This window comes from Taurulus bubalis (assembly GCF_910589615.1).
Source record: "Taurulus bubalis genome assembly, chromosome: 19".
Lineage (NCBI taxonomy): Eukaryota > Metazoa > Chordata > Actinopteri > Perciformes > Cottidae > Taurulus > Taurulus bubalis.
The window spans coordinates 1,642,544-1,663,571 of NC_136607.1; the positions used below are offsets into that span (position 1 = coordinate 1,642,544).

Sequence of the window (21,028 nt, forward strand, 5' to 3'; positions counted from 1 at the left end):
TGGGAAACATAGACAAATATGGCGGTTGATGTCATTTATATTACAAGGATTATGTATCGCGGTTACCAAACATTCCCTCTGAGTCCAAATAAAGGTTGATTAAGGGAAGAAGAAGAAAAATCCCCATTCTGCAAGCTTTTGCCAACTCAATGTTCCACAAACGTCCCCGGGGTTTTTGCCCCGCCAGGCCTGAGTTGACTCCCTGATATTTGTGTGTGTGTGTGTGTGTGTGTGTGTGTGTGTGTGTGTGTGTGTGTGTGTGTGTGAGAAGATGAGCGAAGTCAGCCGTCAGTTAGAGCTGTGATCGTAGCAGTACGGTGTCGATGTGTCCTTGAGCAGGACACTTAACCCTAAATGTTTCCCGTAGCTGTTCCTACAGTGTATGAATGTTAGATTGTCCTGATGACAGGTGGAACCTTAGCTCCTCCCATCAATGTGTGAATGTGTGAATGATGTCATGTAGTGTTAAAGCTTTGAGTGGTCGGAAGACTAGAACAGAGAGACACAAGTACAGTCCATTTATCATTTACCCCTGATTTAAAGTGAATGGTTTCATCTTCAAAGCTAGCGAACCTTTCAAATGAATAGTCATTCGATATTTATTGAAGCGTCACAGCTAAGGCCGTGTTTAGTAAAACATATTTGTAAATGCTAATGTGGAATTGCAACATTTTCAAACGCTGACCGCTAATATTAACAATATAAATGTAGGCGTCAATACTTGAAAATAATCATGTCCGTCCCGGCGCATTTGACGTAATATCTTGTATCATGTAAAACATTTTTGGACATATTTGTGAAAACTATTTTAAAGGCTCTGATGGAGTTTTCCATTTCTGATTTCTGAGAGCGGCTAGAGAGCGCCACATGGTTCATATCACAACCTTCAGGACGTCCGCTTGGCGTTAGCCGCCATCAGTCAGATCTCCATCCCATTTGCAATATTCAACATCTGTTCTTTTAAAATGAGGTCAACGTTCTTCATATCTTTTATTTTTCATTTCAAATGTATTCCAACCCGAGACACTGCGAACATCCTCATGTTCTAGGATCGCGCGCTAGCTATTGAGCTTTTTCTGCAAGCGCAGACTAGATCTTCCTCCCAATGATATGACGTGGGGACAGTTAGCAAAAAGGTTGAAGCCTCCTTGATTTGCACGAGGATGCACGCGCATTAGCACGCGGCGGCGCAATGCATTTCCCTGCTGCCTGTTTCCCTGCTTTCAACACAACATGAAATATGACACGCCAACAAAAGGAAGGGACAAAGACCGCCGACCAGTAAACATGTAAACAAAGGGGCTTTCAAAAAGGCTTTGGTTCTACTGAAATGCATTCAACAGCTCTATTAGGCCTCAAGGGAACTCACAATGTGTAAAATATTGTAAAAACATGCGTATTGGTTAACAAAGCACCTTTAAGTCTGTGTTCCACCCAGAAAGTGAGAGCTTAATAATGATTTAATCTCAGAAGGGCTTCCTCCTCGCCTCATTCACACTCTATCTATGATCCTTGACTTAAACTGGAACAGAAGGTTGAATCGAGTATTTTCACTCCATTATTCCCGTCTTTATCTGAGAAACCAGGCAGGACCGTCTATTCAGAGTTTGGATGGAGTTTGTTGTGTTGTCATAGTAATTCTTCTGGTTACATGAAACCGGACGAACCCTTTTCAATAAACATTCAGTGACTTTGTGTTTTGGATTGCGTGTGAAGTGATAGGCTTTCATCCCTGGATTAAAAACAAGTGCCCTTTGTCTCAGAGTCAGATGGGCGAGGGAGATGCTCTCCTTCCAGACGTTTGGAGAAACTTCGGGGGAAGTGATGCCCATGTTGGTGTGTGTGTGTGTGTGTGTGTGTGTGTGTGTGTGTGTGTGTGTGTGTGTGTGTGTGTGTGTGTGTGTGTGTGTGTGTGTGTGTGTGTGTGTGTGTATTTCAATCACAAAGTGGCAGATTCTTCCTTTAATATTATGGAGGAATTCCTCCCACCAGCAAGAAGCTCCTGCAAGATGTGGCTCTACAGTCTTTGTACTGGAGGAGACCGGTCACACATTTTCTCATTAATTCAAAAGTCAACATTGTATTTGACAAAAGAAATTGCCAATTCAAAATCCTGAGCGGAAATCTGATGCTTTCTCATTTAAGTGCGGTCATGCGACGTTGAAACGGAGCACATGCAGATGCAGCGGAGCATGAAGCCTCAGCCTTCCTCTGTGTGTGTCCTGACAACGAGACATTCCCGGGACTCCTCGCGGTGGCTTTTGTGTGCCGGGGCAGTGCCGTGTCTTTTCCTTTCTCTGCAAAGGAGGACGTGTCCCGGCCTGTGACCATCCCGGCTCCGGCTTCTCTAGTCACGCGGTCTGCTCCGATGGGCCTGGTAATGACCTCCAGCTGCTGCAGCAGCAGGCGGTCAGGAAACAAGCAGCGGTCCTGCTGCCGCTTCATTTAGACCGGGAACAACCGGAGCCAAAACATCTCTTCAAAACAGGAAGTGATGCATTTCACACCTCGGCAGGATTAGCACGCGTAAAGAGAGGCACCATGACTTATTAAGATGATCCAATCAGAGCACTGAACACTGTTTGGCTTGAAGACGGATCCAATAACAAGGAGATCACTTAGAAACACAGACGTTGACATTGTAATTCAATAAATGGGAAGTAATCAGCAGGTCGGTAAATACGTCAAAAAGAAGTCAACAAAGTCAATGTGGTCAATTAAGCACATGAGTAATACAGTTTATAAAGGTAAACGGTTAAGTAAGAGTACATAAATGAAACTTAAATAAGAAGGAGCACGATAGATAAATAATAGGGAAAAACAAACAAGAAAAACAAAAAGCATAATAATTAAGTTTGTGTTAAGGTAAGTGTGTAAGGTAAGTATTGGATAGTAAATATGCATGACAATTAAAAAATATATTTACTAAGTAAGTTAGCAGAAATATGTGTACAAGAAAGTAATATAGTCCACAAATAAATGCAGGCCATAACCAGAGTTCCCTCTAAGCTGTGGGCCAGTCAAAGTGTCCGCGCAATAGATTTTTCAGACCGCGCACATTTTTCAGACCGCACAAACGATTTTTTTTCAGGGGTTAAAAATCTTTTTTTCCGCCAGTGTTTCTGAGATAGGAGTGAGCCATCTCCTCAATAATAAGATCTTTGATGTGTCGAGTCTTCTTGGCCAATCAGCGTCCCGTTTCTCGACATGCACTCTCTGTACCTCTGCTAGCGCTCTGCCTCCGTTAGCACCCCCCAGCCCCGCTGTCCTCCTCCGGGCGCCAGGAGTGAAGCTCGCCCAGAGCGCCACATGAGCTCGGGCCGGCGCTGTTCAGGCTCCTCTTGGCGGGCCCTGCTCCAGCAGCTATAGGCTACCGTGACAAAGAGAAAGGCAGAGCAGGCGCCCCAGAAAAAGGTCTGCCTAACGTTCAAACATGAGTGTTTAGATGAAATAGTCCAAACTGACACAGGTAGGATGAAACTTTCAGACATATTTAAATATGAAGAATATGAAGTTATTAAATTGTTTATATAGGCTACCTTTAGGAAAAATGACACCATGTCAATTTAATAGGCCTATAATTATTGTTAAGCACTGCATTAGCATTTTTCTTTAAATGTTGTACCTGCTGAGAATTGACTAAACACCTTTTGATACTTTTATTTTTTTTATATATATATCATTATCAGTCATAACCAGTGAAGCAGTCATAACCTCCCCTTATCGAAGTTCAACAAAGATCCTTTAAGTTCAACTAAACTGACTGCTAAAAGTCCAGCCATTATAAAGGATATTGAATAAATATCAACCTTGTATACATATTGATGCATTTGCTGTCATCTCTTTGAATCCTCTATGGCTAACGCAGGCGTGTGCTCATTTTCGTGTGGTTGCGAATTGCTCACAGTGCTGAAGTGTGCGCTCAGAAAAAAAAAATTTGCTCAGTGCTGAAAAAAATTAGAGGGAACATTGGCCATAACTAAGAAACGTAAATAAATAGAATAAAATTGTATAACTACTAGAACTCTAGTCTTAGTGGTCATGTGACCGTGTTGTAGTGTGTTCATAGCCTAGCATTAGCTTTTTACATCTGATGATTGATTGTTCAAAAATCCTAAAAGTGGTGCGCATTTCTCTCTAAACGATGCTAACTTCCTGGTCGGCCCTGCAGTGCTCTCTAAAGCGATGCTAACTTCCTGGTCGGCCCTGCAGCGCTCTATAAAGCAATGCTAACTTCCTGGTCGGCCCTGCAGCACTCTATAAAGCAATGCTAACTTCCTGTTCGGCCCTGCAGCGCTCTATAAAGCAATGCTAACTTACTTGTCGGCCCTGCAGCGCTCTCTAAAGCGACGCTAACTTCCTGGTCGGCCCTGCAGCGCTCTATAAAGCAATGCTAACTTCCTGGTCGGCCCTGCAGCGCTCTATAAAGCAATGCTAACTTACTGGTCGGCCCTGCAGCGCTCTCTAAAGCGACGCTAACTTCCTGGTCGGCCCTGCAGCACTCTATAAAGCAATGCTAACTTCCTGGTCGGCCCTGCAGCGCTCTATAAAGCAATGCTAACTTACTGGTCGGCCCTGCAGCGCTCTCTAAAGCGACGCTAACTTCCTGGTCGGCCCTGCAGCACTCTATAAAGCAATGCTAACTTCCTGTTCGGCCCTGCAGCGCTCTATAAAGCAATGCTAACTTCCTGGTCGGCCCTGCAGCGCTCTCTAAAGCGACGCTAACTTCCTGGTCGGCCCTGCAGCGCTCTATAAAGCAATGCTAACTTCCTGGTCGGCCCTGCAGCGCTCTCTAAAGTGATGGTAACTTCCTTGTGGTCCCTGCAGCGCTCTCTAAAGTGATGGTAACTTCCTTGTGGTCCCTGCAGCGCTCTATAAAGTGATGGTAACTTCCTTGTGGTCCCTGCAGCGCTCTCTAAAGCTAAACCCTGAAACACAATCTCCCAGATTATCACACGAAAAGACAATAAACATGTTTTTTTTTATTTTTTTTGTTAAACACACATGTCCGAGTGACAAAAGTGGCAGAATTGTTGTGTCTGACTGGAATAATGAGTCTCTGGACTTTGCTGTGCATCCGATAGGCAGGGAGACCGGGAGCAAAGCTGCACAGCTGAAACGCATTACACCCCGTACTCATGCGTCTACTAGGATGACATCATCGACAGCTATGTGTTAGCAGATGTAATATTTAGGCCGGAGTTGCCAGCACAGCTGATATCAACAGCCAGTACGTCGCAAAGGGTTTTTGGGTGTAGCACGGAGAAGAATGCAGCAGGCTGTTCTCAGCCTGTTAGGGACAGATTTGTAATTCCTGGACATGGTTTTTTCCTTCTATAACTGAAGGTCACATTTGATTTGATTTGATGTTTTTTTTGTTGTTGATTAAATTAGTTGTTTTGCCCCGTCAGCAACCATGCTAGCCGGCAGTGAGGTTTTCAACGTTGCAGCCGCAGCTTAGAGCTCAGAAACACTGCCTGAGGTTGAGCACAGTATTTCCACCTCTGGTTTCCATCTCGCCCTCATCAGCTTCACATGTCGCCAATAACGCAGCCTGCACACGTCTCATAAACGAGGCGTGTAACTGTTAATGATGGAGGCTCCCTGCTCCACTCGGGGGCCATGTCCGCCACGGGGCCGCTGACATCTAATTGTTCTCAACTTGGGTTGGCTGACTGCCCAGCCTGAGGCGGGACCTCCGATCCAACCAGCTGCTTGACAAGTAATCCAGACTTTATTATTTATTTAAAATTATTTATTTATTTAAAATGCAGCTCGTTACATGTTCAACCATCACGTCTTTACTCGTTGTATCTGATAACCAGACAGATATGGTATTTCAAAATGATTTAAAAATGACCTTTATTGAAGGTCAGCATTAGGGATGGGTATCATTAGGATTTTATAGATACTAGTACTCTTAACGATACTCTTATTGGTTCCTTTTGGATATATTATGAGAAGAAAGACAATCAATTAAAAAAATAATGAACATTTCTTTATTATTCTTGTATATGAACAAATGGTCTTTCTCGAGCAGCAACACAAGCAGTTCTTTAAAACACATTCTCAGCTCATCAATGATCTCAGAGACTATCTGTCCTCTTGTGATCAGACTCCATGACATCACTAACGTTACGTGCTGCTCCACAAACAGACTGACGTGGTGCTTGTTGGTCTCATGTTGAGATGAACTGCTGCTTCCTCCTTTTGCTTGTGAGGCTTTTATTGAGTTTGAGACGACCAGAGTTCTCAGCTTCTACTGGAGTCACATGTAGAAAGACTTTGGATCTTTGTGTCCAACCTGCCATGATGTGAGTCTCACGCTGAGCCGGAGACAGAGAGACAGAGAGACACAGAGGAAGTTTCAGACGAGGACGTCTCACGCTGTAGTTTCTACAGACCCAACCACTCCGGACCTTATGGATACTCTGGCATTTCATTCATGTAGAACCGGTTCTCGCTTACAACTGGGTTTCCCGAGTCGGCATTGACAAAAACATTGACTACCAAACGTTAATGACGGTTCTGAACCGGACCTGTTGAACTTTTCTAAATGACTCTGGGTCTCCACCCTGATCCCAGCTGGAGACATAAATCATCCCTGAAGCATCAACTCTTGAACCCGGGACAGAAAACATGCAACAGCGCCACATGTCCAGCTTCTAAAACAAAAGGGACAAAGCCAAGCCAAACCCTGCTGTCGCCCTCCAGGGGTCCGGTGTGGACGCTGCTGCAGTGGAGAGCCCTGACCCCTGCTCCGTGACCGCTGACCTCTCTGATGCCTGACCCCTTGGAGGTGGAAGTCACCGTTATGACTCCGGAGTCTCCGGGTGTGCCATCGCCGTTGTTAAACGTGCAACCAGCCGTCTCCCGTCTCCAGCAGAGAGTTTAGTTATGTGCAGCATCAAAAGTATCTTCTAAAAGATATTGTTTAAACCCAAAATGAGTTTTGCCCCGTCTGTTGCGTAACATCCTCTCGTGAGCGGCATGTCGGCGCGCCTCGGTGTACACGTGGTGCCGGTGGTCACGGACATGAAACTGTGACGGCGTTCAGGTGCAGAACCTACAATTTGAGTTTTCCAAACTCATTGCATCATTTTGAAACGCGGTGATGTAACGAGTTCTGATTGAGCTCAGTTTGGAAAGGCTTTGGAATGCAACCATCATAATGATTTAGTTTATTTTAAGATGAAAAATATTGCCTACATGCACTCACACACAGTGTACTTCAGTTAATAGTCCATTCTATGAAAAGTTATGGATATTTTTTTGTGAAGATTTAGGAAAAGAGTAAACGTTATTATTTTACTAAAGCATCATTCTGTTAACCCTCGTTAATAAAACAGAGTCATGCTTGAGTCTCCATGGTGGAACAAGGAAAACAGAGCAGTCACAGTTGTAAAGTATTCAGAACGCCATCGGCTTTGTGTGTCAAGTGCTTTATTTTCACGTGGGCAACGTTTACAGAGTAGATCTCAGGTTCACTCCAAAAAGCTCATTCAATATGTAAAAAAGGCAGAATTGCAAATGGATAAGCTGAATTTATATAGCAATGTAGTATATGCACAATGAAACGTGATACACATTTATAAACAGATACCAGTTTGTAAAACAGTATTTTAAGGTAACGTGTGTGTGTGTGTGTGTGTTATTCATGTATGTATTCGTGTGATTATTGACGTTTCTTTTCACACCTCTACTCACATGAGGTTAGTTTTGTATTCATGCAGAAGCCGTAAACATGCACTCTGTTTTACGTTCATGAGAAATGAGAAATTTATGGGAAATATTTTGTCATCAGTAGCGCCTTTCAACTTGAAAATACAAACACACAAGATAAAAGATCAAATATATAAAGAAGCAACAGGGATGAAAGAGATATACAAAATTAAAATAAAGTTTATATATATATATATATATATATATATATATATATATATATATATATATATATATATATATATATATATATATATATATATATATATATATAAAAAATAGAATACAACTAAAAAAAAAAAATAGAATACAACTAACTGGAATGAAATGTATTTATATTTACAGCCACAGAGTGTATGTATTAATTAAGTAAATTAGATAGCATAGTAATAAGTGGAAGTCTAGAATGTGTATCGTAGCTGTTAAATACCAAAAGGTATCATTTCTCAGTCACCTAACTTATGGAGAACATAACAGATTACATGTCTTGTGAAGACGCCACACGCCTCTAAATGGAGGAAATGAAAACCTTTTGGGTTATTGACATCTTTGTTTGAAAACTCCCACAACTATGAAAATCGGATGATTTGTGACGGCATCTGGAGCCGCTGAGACACATTCATCTCATCTAGCACCTCTCGGTGTCTTCAGAGCTGAAGCCTTTCCTTTAGTGCGCTGAAAAATCAATGTGTGTGTGTGTGTGTGTGTGTGTGTGTGTGTGTGTGTGTGTGTGTGTGTGTGTGTGTGTGTGTGTGTGTGTGTGTGTGTGTGACGACGACACACACACTGTGTGAGACAGTGATGTCAACTCCTAAGTCAAGTTCTATCAGAACTGGAGAGTCCGTCTTCATTGAAAGAAGAGCGTCCATCTTCTTTTCTTTACGTTTCCCAAACCGGTGAAATGCTCCTGACTGTGGGGTAAAACTCTGTCAGTAATAATGGCATTAATGTCGGCCCGGTTTTCGCCGCAGTGGAACCGTTTTCACAGGTGCGGTGCTCCTCAGTTTATTGGAGTCCTGTAACTTTTATGAACACATTCCCAGGCATGTCCACCTGTGCCCTCTGGTCTTTTCCAAAGTTCTATAAAAACACTACATCTGCCCCCCGTTTTCCACATCCTATCTCAGAGACACCGTCGACTTCCCCGCTAAACGTTTCCAGACAAGACGAGAGGTCTGGTCCCAGGTCTGAAGACCCTTCTGTTCCTGTCTGGGCCGGCCTCTCGGGACGGGATGTTATTGCCCTGAGCTGGTTAATGTGGAGGTTCACACTCTGTAATGTGGGAGAATGTGATCAAGTTAATAGTTTAATCAACACTTTGACATTTAAGCCACCGTACAACCCAGATCAAGATGCGCAAACATCTTGAAGCCCTTTTCAGGCAGAGAGCCGTCTAACGCCACTGGAGTGCGCTTGAAATTGGTCTCCTGGACTTTAAAGGACCTCTGAAGTTTCAAGAAAATGGGCTTTTGGCTAAAAGGTGTGAATGTTCATCTCCATGCATTCAGCGTGGTTCCAGGAATAGTTAGTCACAGTGGAGTCAAAGGCAAGCGGTCAGATTAGCTGGGATGGATTATCCTGATGGGGAGTTTTCTAGGAAACCAGATGGAACCTGAAAATGCATGATAAACATAGCTTCAAATGCATGATAAACATAGCTTCAAATGCATGATAAACATAGCTTCAAATGCATGATAAACATGGCTTCAAATGCATGATAAACATAGCTTAAAATGCATGATAAACATAGCTTCAAATGCATGATAAACATAGCTTCAAATGCATGATAAACATAGCTTCAAATGCATGATAAACATGGCTTCAAATGCATGATAAACATGGCTTCAAATGCATGATAAACATAGCTTCAAATGCATGATAAACATGGCTTCAAATGCATGATAAACATGGCTTCAAATGCATGATAAACATAGCTTCAAATGCATGATAAACAGCTTCAAATGCATGATAAACATGGCTTCAAATGCATGATAAACATAGCTTCAAATGCATGATAAACATGGCTTCAAATGCATGATAAACATAGCTTCAAATGCATGATAAACATGGCTTCAAATGCATGATGAACATAGCTTCAAATGCATGATAAACATGGCTTCAAATGCATGATAAACATGGCTTCAAATGCATGATAAACATGGCTTCAAATGCATGATAAACATGGCTTCAAATGCATGATAAACATAGCTTCAAATGCATGATAAACATGGCTTCAAATGCATGATAAACATGGCTTCAAATGCATGATGAACATAGCTTCAAATGCATGATAAACATGGCTTCAAATGCATGATAAACATAACTTCAAATGCATGATAAACATGGCTTCAAATGCATGATAAACATGGCTTCAAATGCATGATAAACATGGCTTCAAATGCATGATAAACATAGCTTCAAATGCATGATAAACATAGCTTCAAATGCATGATAAACATGGCTTCAAATGCATGATAAACATAGCTTCAATTGCATGACAAACATAGCTTCAATTGCATGACAAACATGGCTTCAAATGCATGATAAACATGGCTTCAAATGCATGATAAACATGGCTTCAAATGCATGATAAACATGGCTTCAAATGCATGATAAACAGCTTCAAATGCATGATAAACATAGCTTCAACTGCATGATAAACATGGCTTCAAATGCATGATAAACATAGCTTCAAATGCATGATAAACATGGCTTCAAATGCATGATAAACATTGCCATATTCAGCCCTTTTAAGTTGTGTGTTTTACATTGAGGGTCAATGAGCAACGTGCTCACCAACCAACAACAGCAGACGATGACATGCAGTCGTTGTGTTGACCGGTCCTAAATCATAATGATGCAACGCTGGATATTTTTATGAACATGCTTCAGTTTATTGGTAACCACTGCATGAGACATACAGCAGCCTCTAGGAAGAACTGAGGTAATGGGTCTTTGGGCAGAGAATCTGTGTGATCTGAATCCCATACAGGGAGGGGTGTGTGTGGTTCTCCATTCATCAAACTGCACACGCAGTCAGAGGAGATGAGAGATGTTGTGCAACAAAAGAAGCCTCAGCTCGATGCATCGGTCTGTCATGATGCGTCTTTCTTATGATTTAAACCAAACCTTTAAACCGGACAGAACTTACGTCCTTCACTAATGCCAGTTACTTAACAAGCAAAGAAAAACAAACATACTTTCCTCAGCCTATCAAAGTACTTTTGTCAACTAAAAACTAAGTACGCCTAAATTGGAAGTTTATTTTGGGGAATCTAGAGCGCCACAGTTTGACGTGTTGAGTGAGAATGAGCTGTATAAACACAGGAAACACAGAATGTAATGTATTTAAAAAGAAAACATGTTTGCATAAAAGCCAGTAGATCGCTGAAAGATTCAACGTTCCCAAAATAAAAGTGTTTTATTTATTACAAAAGAAAACTGAAGGTCCATTTACTACTTTTCACCCGCGTCTCATGGTCTTCATCAGCAGATGGAGTTCACTCAGGGTGCGTTTAGTTGTTTCTAGTTCTTTCTCCAGACCTCGAGAACGAAGAGGTCAAAGTGAGACTTTGTTCCTGGAAAGTGGCGCCTGTTTAATGGATGAGGGAACGGAGGCTGTGTCCAATGTCTAAAGATGGCAAGAAGAGTGTCTGTTTTCAAGCTGCCGTAAATCCAGGCGAGAACTACATTTACCACCTTCCCAAACCCAAACATGGAAGCAATCCTCTCATGTCTGCTATTAGTCTACCACAGCAGTGTCTTCAGCTGCAGCTCCTCACCAGCGGGCAGCAGCTGCGAGTCATTAGTTAGGGTTTAGAGCGTAATCGGGCGAGCAGTCGGCGGCTATACGACACAGTAGGTTGCAGGTTACCTCGCCGCTACAGTGTTAGCATGTCTCCATCTGTTTATGCTTCCTCAGCCACCATGAGCGGTGCTAAACCAACCTTATGTAACTGCAATGCTGTTGTTCATTACGCATTCAAGGGGAGATGCCGTTTGCTTTTTTTATTGGTGTGACCACAAATTGATGTCGTCAACATCGGAGGGAAGGTTTGTTACTCGTGAGCAAAGCTTCCAGCATCGGTTTAGCTGTAATTACACTTCCACCAAGTCCCTGGCTGTCTCCTTCATTACAGCTCTCTTCAAGCTTTAACAAACATGAAAACCACCAAAGACACGGTGGATATCAGGCGTCATGGTTTCCCTCCGCTGATGGGACAGAGGGTCCTTCATTCTGTTTCATTATTTATTGAAGGGATTTGTTTACACGCTCAAATATAAAGTAGTGGGACGGATAAAGACACAGACACGTTCATGCAAACACACGCCTTTCATATGCACACGTATGCACATCCTATACTCTTATACCTGCAACAACAGTCATGCATGCTGCTGATTCTGTGAAATGTAATCATAAGGCTCGTTCGAGATGAGCCAGTTCTGTGCAGAATCGATCGGCGCGCAATGCATGCTGGTTAGATTTGTGTCCGACTTGCTCTGACGTCATGCACACGTGATCAACGATAATCTCACGAGATCAAGCCGGCCGTCGATTTCAGAGTCAGCCGCCGCAGTAGCTCTCCACGGACTGCGTGGCCCAGTGCATGATGGGAAATGCCTGGCTGTCGCCACATCAGAGAGCTGATTGGCTCTTGGATCTGACAGCAAACACCACGTGTTGGAGAAAATCCTTATTTTATGTGTAAATACTTAACGCTGGATTGTTGACTATTAGTCTCATGTTTGATCTTAAAACATATCTTGTGTGGTTGTTAATACAAAATCGTATTTATACAACACACATAAAACCAGTAGTAATGTATTTCACAGGCAGACATAAAAAGAACAGCACTAGCAGCTCTAACGAACGAGCCTATTCATTCAAAGGGGCTCGTCCGAAATTATAGCAGTGTGGAGTTCAATTAGTGAGGTCATTTATTTTGTTGAAAAACAGGTGTCAACCCTTTTTTAAGGACGAAGGCAGAAAATGTCAGACATGCTGATTTTAGTGCAGAAAATGGGTCCTTCAGACATTGTTCATAAGAACATCGTACTTTGATTAAAAAGTTGATTGGCGAGGGGAAACGTATCAAGAAGTGCAGATGTGGAAGAGAACAGAAAACTACCATTCGACTGGATCGAAGAAGAGACAAAATGTCACTGCGCCAACGGTCAGCTCCAGGGAGATCAAAGAAGGTCTAGAGTTTCCTGTGAATCCTGGAACAATTAGGAGAAGCCTGTGAAGCCAAGCTACCGGCAAGAAGCCCCCGAAAAGTCCCACTGCTGCAAAAACGACATGCTGAAGAGGTTAAGACTGGCCAGAGAACACTTTGACGGGCTGAAGAGAAATGGAGCGACACGTTGTGGACTGATGGAAGCAAGACTGTTCTTTTTGGGTCTCGACCCCAAACACTGATGTAAGCCACAGTACACCGTGGAGACTGGAGCCCGGTGGCGTAAGCGTCGCCATATGGGATGTTTCTCATACTGTTCATCGCAGACCAGGGGTCATGGATCAGTCTGAATACATCAAAATACTTGAAGAGGTCATGTTGCCTTATGCCGAAGAGGAAATGCCTGAGATGGGTGTTTCAACCGACAACGACCCCGAACGCACCAGGAAGAGAGCAGCACCTGAGCTGAACACCTGTTCACAGGGGCCGGAAGATGGTCGAGGCCACGCAACACAGGTGTGAAGCCGTTCCTTCAAACAGTGGTGATGCTTTAATAAAGTGTCATTTAGTCCAGTGGCTCACAGGAAAGCTCAAGTTTATGCAGTAACTGTTGTGAGTTTGTAAAGACAAAAGCAGACCTGCTGTGTGCGTGAACAGCCTTTTGTTTCTTCATATTTTTATTTGGAGTAGAGTGTCCAGTGTTCCCAATGCATTGGTGTGTATGGGAGTAAAAGCTTTACTCACTTTTTGTAAACACACTGCTATTATTTTGGACACACCTGCACATTGTAATCGTCTCATTATTCATTATTATCACCATTATAATGCATTATTATCACCATTATAATGCATTATTATCACCATTATAATGCATTATGAAGTGATTATAAAGCACTGTAAGTGGTTTTAAGTGAAAGTGAACAAAATATAAGAAATAACACCAAAGAAATGATATATAAAGAATATTGCATTCTAGCAGTGTGTATGCGGCTTCATGGAGAGAGATTATAATGTAACCATGGTAACGTGGTGAAGCACATTACACCACAGGACCACATGAGCCCAGTTAATGAATGACTTAATGAAAGCCCGTTTCCTCGTGCGGTGGTCCAGAACCAGAGAGCATTTAACGGGTCTGGGGTCCAGCCAACACCAGCTCTTCAGGTTTGGAACAACAACGTCGTCCCTCTGGATGCAGTGAGGACGCGTTGGCGTTCTGCTGTCAGTCGCTTCTAACTAGAGCTGCTGGTTGAGGATCCGTGTTGATGTGCTTCAACAATTAGACACTTTCTATTCGTATCCGTCTGCCGTGCTCGTATGCTCTATATGGATATACTTTTTTCAAAACGCACACTCCCTCCAACTCGGCATAAGGGGTCGAGGCCGAGGGTGAATTTCCAGTCTGGTATTTAGTAACAGTTTCAGGGTAATTAAGACAAATTGTAGGAAAGTCGGTGACTCAACAGATGTTTTCCAGGTTATTCTTGACGTGTGTGAGGTGCTCTTTCCTCCCGTCCTCGGTCCAGAGATGCCAGAAATCAGACTCCCTTCAACTTCAATGACAAGCGATCACGTTCATTCGTTCTTTTTTTTTAAACACACACGTGGCTCCTAAAAGACATTCCTTGGCATATCCAAGCACCAAAAATAGTCAAGTTAGTATCCAAAGCCTCATAAATAAAAGTACATTCATAAAGTAAATGTATACAAAAGCCTTGCTATGTTCATTCATAAGTTGCTGTACCTCAGTGTCTGTATAATAATCTATTGCACTGAATTTACGTCGCACATCCTGGTTTAAACGGTTACAACAAGATTTAGTGAAATGATCTCTGTCCTGACGTCTTGGCACTGAAGTTTTCTTACATCTTAATATTAGATTTATACATTTACATCTTACATTTACATTAGGTGGGTGATTAAGCCATGAACATAAACCAATATTTGGCATTTTCTGACTGTTTTAAGTTAATTATTTACAGATTTAAATAACATTTAATTTAAGTAACATTGTAGTATTGAATTAATTTAAATAAAATGTTAGAGCAGCAGATATAGAAGTGTTTTCAATAAGTGGGCACAAACATAATACACTGTTTAGTCGTGTAGCATAGTTATTGTGATAGATCATGAATATGATGTGGTACATGGATTTACAGATTTGCTTGCAGAGTAACTTTACTTTGAAAAGTCCATATTATACTTATTATACATATTTACTGTGAATCCTTCTGTTTTTCTGTCTTTGGCCCAAAGTCCACCATCAGGTTAAATATTGCTTCATGGCCACATTTCCATCATGTTGTCTTTGTATTTATGACCAAAATCTAAACTTTCAGAGATCATTGTTTCCTCCAAAGGAACCCGAAGTGTTCCCTGTTCTGAGTGGAGGTCAGAGGACGTCATGTGTGCAGATCGTAAATCCCTCTGGGAGGATCTGAGATTCTGGGCTCTCCAAACAAAATACATAATGATAACAACAGTTGAATTGAAAGCGATTTGAAGGCCAGATATTCTTTCATTGAAACTGAATGTGTGTGTTTCCATTAGTCCTGAGGGATCCCCTGTGTTGTGCCTCCTCCTCAGGGATCTACCTGTTGGACATGATCTACATCGACTCGGCCTATCCGGCGTCGGACAGCATCATAGAGACGGAGCAGCGGACCAATCAGATGAACAACCTCCTGAGGCTGATCTCGGACCTGCAGATGTCGTGTAACTACGGTAGGAGACAAGTAGCCGCTCACATAACATTACATCATCCGGTAGAAACAGTTCTGTAACTTCTGCTACTTCCATTGTTTCTGCCTTTTTCTAATACTACCATGGTGGTTAAATACACTTTAATGAGTTTGGGTCCCTGGACATTCAGATGTTGGCTCTGAAGATAAACGGCTTCAGACCTCCAGCCTTCAGGGTTTGGAGTATCGTCCCGTCAACAGTGAGTCTCGGGCTGCCAATAGTTTCATCAGCATCCTGTACTACACTGTTTTACTGCACACAGAGGAACGTGTGTGTTCGGCTCCTCATAGAAACAGCATCCTGATGGATTCCTACTGGCTGACGTGTTTCACTACCAAAGTGATGAGTCCTGTATTCCATTATCGTGGAAAGTGCAGCAGATCTTATTGCGTTTCTTGTTTTGTATAATTTACGTGTTTTTTAGGTGTTTTCCTTCAGCCCAAAATGACGAGGCCGATCCTGCACGATCGAGTGACTTCTCCCAACCTTTGTTCCTTCAGATTACTTGGTGACGCTGCCACATGTCCAGAAGTACCTGTTGTCCGTTCGCTACATAGAGGAGCTCCAGAAGTTTGTAGAGGACGACAACTTCAAGTAAGTTTGACCTTAAGTTAGCGCGGCCGCTCAGCCAGAAGATGAACCTTCGAGACACTTTCTCCTCGCCCTCTAATGGCCAGATTACAAAGAGCTTTACTCAAACTCTGTGCACCTCAACACAAGCTGCTCCCCAGCACATGCTTCATGGAAGCTGGCGTGAAGCGGCCGGGGGTCGGTGCACAGGAAGTAGGAAAACCGAGGCAGCTGGTTTCATCCGTCTCCACAGGGAGCGCATTGGTCCAGCAGGCGCTGATGACTTTCTCAGGCAGCGCCTCGGATCCTCGGCTCGGGAATCAGTCTGTCTGCCTCCCGGCTGCGGACCCTCTTTATCTGGCTCTTGGTGTCGGGGGTGGGATGGCATTTCAGGGTTCTGATTATACTGGTTTTAATGAATGCCTGACCCTTTTTCAGACTATAGTTTCACACGGGACACAACATATGCTCAGATGACACATCGGGCTGATCGATGAGTCAGAGCTCAAAGATGGTATTTTGTGCACGCAGGTCTTATTGATATAAACTCACTCTGACTTATGTGACTATTAATTTATGGCTAGTGCAGGATTGGTGGTCCTGAAGCCACAAGGTTGTCGGTTCAATCCCTGGTCTCCTCATAGTTCACAGGTCCAACACACTGAACCCACAGTTGCAGCAGGTTCAAATGCAGAGACCAAACATGTCATATATGTATGTAAAATATGTAATATGATGTTTATAAAATGTCTCCACTGCGGGACTATTATTATTAAACATCTACAGTTTAAGAATGAACTGATTTAGAATGTGGTTGTCAAAAGTCAAAGGTCACTGTGACCTCACAAGAAACGTTTTTGGCCATAACTCAAAAATTATGACAATTTCACACAAACGTCTGATATGATAAAATGACTAAGTGAGAACATTTTGGACAGACATGGATCTATGCTGCACGAGTGTAGCCACGAGGTGTTAGTCCTAGTTTACTGTGCCGACGTACAACAATGCTAACGGCGTGAATATTAATGTAATATTGTGCATTTATGTCCATTCACTCACTCAGGAGCTCGTAATGGATGGGACTTGAAATGTAATAATAATAATAAGTACTTAAATATAAGAACAATTAGAAGACACAAAAACTGTCTTTTTTACAATTTAAGATCATTTAGGATACATCTACCTGATGCACGGCGTCACCAACGTCTGTTATCCAGCTTGTGTGAGGAAAGAAAAGTGGCCTTGCAGTTTAAAATGTGCACGAGGTGAAAGACAAAAAGCCCATGGGAGCTGTAGGACGGGCAACACACACACACACACACACACACACACGCACACACACACACACACACACACACACACACACACACACACACACACACACACACACACACACACACACACACAGAGACCAGTCCGAGAGGAAACACACTTTACTCGGAATGTGTGAGGGTTTTTTCTGCTGTGTGTGTGTGTGTGTGTGTGTGTGTGAGAGAGAGTCCCCAGACTGCCGTAGTCGTCGTCAGCTGTCGGTCAGTGAAGTGTTGAATCCGGAGTCAGCTGTGAAGCTGTAAAGCAAAGCGAGGTGTTGCATCGGTTTCCTCTGAGAGACGGGATGCAGTGGAAAGATTGACCCGCGTCGATAAGATGGAAACCTTTTATGATGCGACTAAAATTCCCAACCATGATGGATTTGACGTGAACTTGTATTCTTATCAGTATTAGATGTTAATGCAAAAGGGTTTAACAACTGAGACAGCATTGGTACTGCTGATGTTGAACACATTCAACCAGGGTTCTCAGGCAAGTTTGGAAGTTTTTCTTCTTTTTTTCTAAGAAAAGTCTGGAAGTGTGCATTTTCTCCATCTTGAGTTATGACTCTGTTCATTGTTTTTGACACACATGTAGCTCACATAATATCTTTGGCCCCTTAGAAGCGAGTGCACAGAAACAATAGCTGGCCCGAGCAGTTTAACTCTAAATGCATTGACAAGCTTCTCCCACTAAGTGAATACATTAATGTGTGTGTGGTGAGACGGTCACAGAGCCTCCAGGTTAGAGAGGGAGAACCGATGCACGCAGAGCGGGCTGATTGCATGACGTAGTGTGGACACGTGTTCTTCTGAGGAAACGGCTCTCTATACAGACGCTCATGAACACAAGCAAACCCACTCTGAGTAATTCATGATTAATTTTACCCGCGGTTCCTTCCACCCATCGTGTTTCAATAAACGCTTTCCATATGCGGTAAAGTCCTATTTACCAAGGAGCAAAATACAGTTTTCATATGCAAGCAGAGCACTTTCTAAACTCCCGATTTGCAGTTGGCATCGTGATGACGGCGTGATCCAACTTTACCTTTTTCTGCCTGGATTGATTGACAAAATTCTCCCAACCTTTTTAGAAGAAACAAATAACTGTATGTGTATATGTATGTATGTACGTGTGTGTGTCTATATATATATATATATATATATATATATATATATATATGACACACACACACATTTACATTATTGTATCACTCAGTGTTTATTTACACCTCACACACTTAATATACACATACATACATGCACTTTTCTACTGTTTAAGTTTAATTTAATTCCTAAATTAATACTATACTTTTTTCTTTCATCCCAGCTATTTTTTTTAATTTAATTTAATTTATTAGTATTATTGTATATATATTTCATCCCTGCATTTTTATATCTTATTTTTGTATCTGTAAATTGCTGCTACTCAACACCAAATTTCCCCTTGGGGATTAATAAAGTATATATTCATACATTCATTCATTCACAGCCTGTAGCTTCAGTCCTCTTCAGTCTTCCAGCAGATTTCCAGAGGATGTGTTCAGGCTCCGTATTGAGTGTAGGCCACCACGGTTCTGGCAGCGCTCAGAGCCCAATACACAATCACTGTGCTTCCGTGGATTAAAAACACAGAAGAAATCGACTTGATGCTTAAATCCGTGCTTGGGGTCATTGATCTGCTTTATAGTGTAACGCCTCCTGTGGAGACCGCCTGTTAGAAGCTTCCAGCCCAGTCTTTATGCTCCATTCAGAGTTTATTTCAGCCTAAAACTGGCAGCTTGACTGGCTTGAAGCCAAGATTTAACCACAAAGTCCTGTCTTTCGATTACAACCTCCCTTTATCGCTGTAAATCTTATCGATCCAAGTGACTGCGCCATGTGTTCCCTTTCCCAACCCACCTTCTACATCAACAGATGATAAAAACAGCGGAAACCTCATTGCTTAGTTGAGCAAAGCCCAGTGATCTGTATTCAATCCTCTGGGGGAAATAAATAAAGCCGTGGTAAAAAGCTCTGCAATTGGCTCTGTGGCATTTTTAGATAAACTGTTTGCGGTTCAAAGACAAAGTTGATGCTCATACTTCTGCATCATTTACTGACCGATTAACTCTGTAATGAAACCGCACAGCAGCGAGTGTGTGAGGTTTCTGTCTAGGAGCAGCAGCTGATGGTGGTCTTGTGTTGCAGGCTGTCTCTGAAGCTTGAACCTGGCAACAGCTCCCCTCGCATCGCCTCTTCTAAAGAAGACCTGGCAGGTAAGACACACCGGTGGTGACACTGGGGGAAAAGTCCTCCAGTGGTTTGAATATCAGGTGTTTATTTGAATTACTTATTTAGCTTTTTTTATTAGGATCACTAAATTATAAATATTTCAGGACCCCATTACACCATAAACAGTAAATCGTATGTAGCTTCACTTATTCATAAATACAGTTATTATTACCCATGAACTGTAGCATATTTCACAATATAGAACATTAAGTTGAGGAGGAAAACCAACCACAGTTTGAGTTATCTAAATGACAATATGATACATTAGATGTATCGTAAAAGTCGGGTTACAAGCCGCTCCTACCTCCGGTCAGTGTCCCCGATGTAGCAAGCTAGGAGCAGCTCTAGCTAGCACTGCTGCTAGCTAGAGCTGCTGCTGCTACTGCCCGCGTCCCCTCTGCCCAAGTCGGGTGTCGAGTCTGGTCCCGCTACCTTCGGTGGTTTTTTGGGGAGCTAGCGGAAGTTAGCGGAGAGCTAACTTCAGGAGAAGTAGCTGTGAGGAGCTTCAGGAGGGGAGCTAGCGAAAGTTAGCGGGGAAGTGACGAGGGCTAGCAGGAGCCCCAGCTGGCTACAGCGGGGAGCTAACAGGGACACTGACCGAAGGTAGTAGCGGCTCGTAACCCGACTTTTGCGATAGATATCTAGAGTTATGGGATGTTAAAAAACATTGGATAGATACTGTATATTTATAAAAGTTAACAAGATATATTGTGCTCAGATCTTAAGTTAGGGAAGATATAGCAGTTGGAGGTGAGTCGTTGGCTGAAGACCTCAACCAGCTTGTGATGGAGAGTCTGGGAGACGTTGTTCTTTTCCTCCTGCAGTCACTGGGTCTTTTAAACCAGCTTGTGGTGATGGTAGAACATGTCCAGCATCCTGGTGCAGATGTAGTAGAGGACCTCTGTGTTTCCAGCACTGCGTGGTACTTCCTGCAGTGTACCAGGAGATCAACATTGTCCCTAATTCGGCCCCTGGATGGATACAGGGCTCAGAGGAGGCTTGGTCCTGTGGAACTTCACAATCAGCTTGTTCGGTTTGCTAATGTTCAGCTGCAGATGGTTCAATCCCCACCTCCCTGCAATGTTATCCACCAGACCTCCGTATTCCTTCTCCTGCTGACTGATACACCCAACTGAGGCCGAATCATCAGAAGTTGGGCAGGTGGCATGACTCTGAGTTTTCGCTGAAGTCAGAGGTATACAGGACTGGTGTTGCTCATCAAAGTTCCAG

General features: G+C 42.8%; 1 protein-coding gene across 1 annotated transcript in view; it reads left to right on the top strand.

The window, feature by feature from the left end:
• The window catches only part of LOC306751827 (ras-specific guanine nucleotide-releasing factor RalGPS1), a 74,394-nt gene that overhangs the window by 38,544 nt on the left and 14,822 nt on the right, over nucleotides 1-21,028 (top strand). Inside the window, exons 9-11 of the mRNA XM_079235473.1 lie at nucleotides 15,486-15,623; nucleotides 16,142-16,235; nucleotides 19,715-19,782. Of these exons, the coding sequence (XP_079091599.1) occupies nucleotides 15,486-15,623; nucleotides 16,142-16,235; nucleotides 19,715-19,782 (300 nt within the window). The remainder of the gene's footprint in view (nucleotides 1-15,485; nucleotides 15,624-16,141; nucleotides 16,236-19,714; nucleotides 19,783-21,028) is intronic.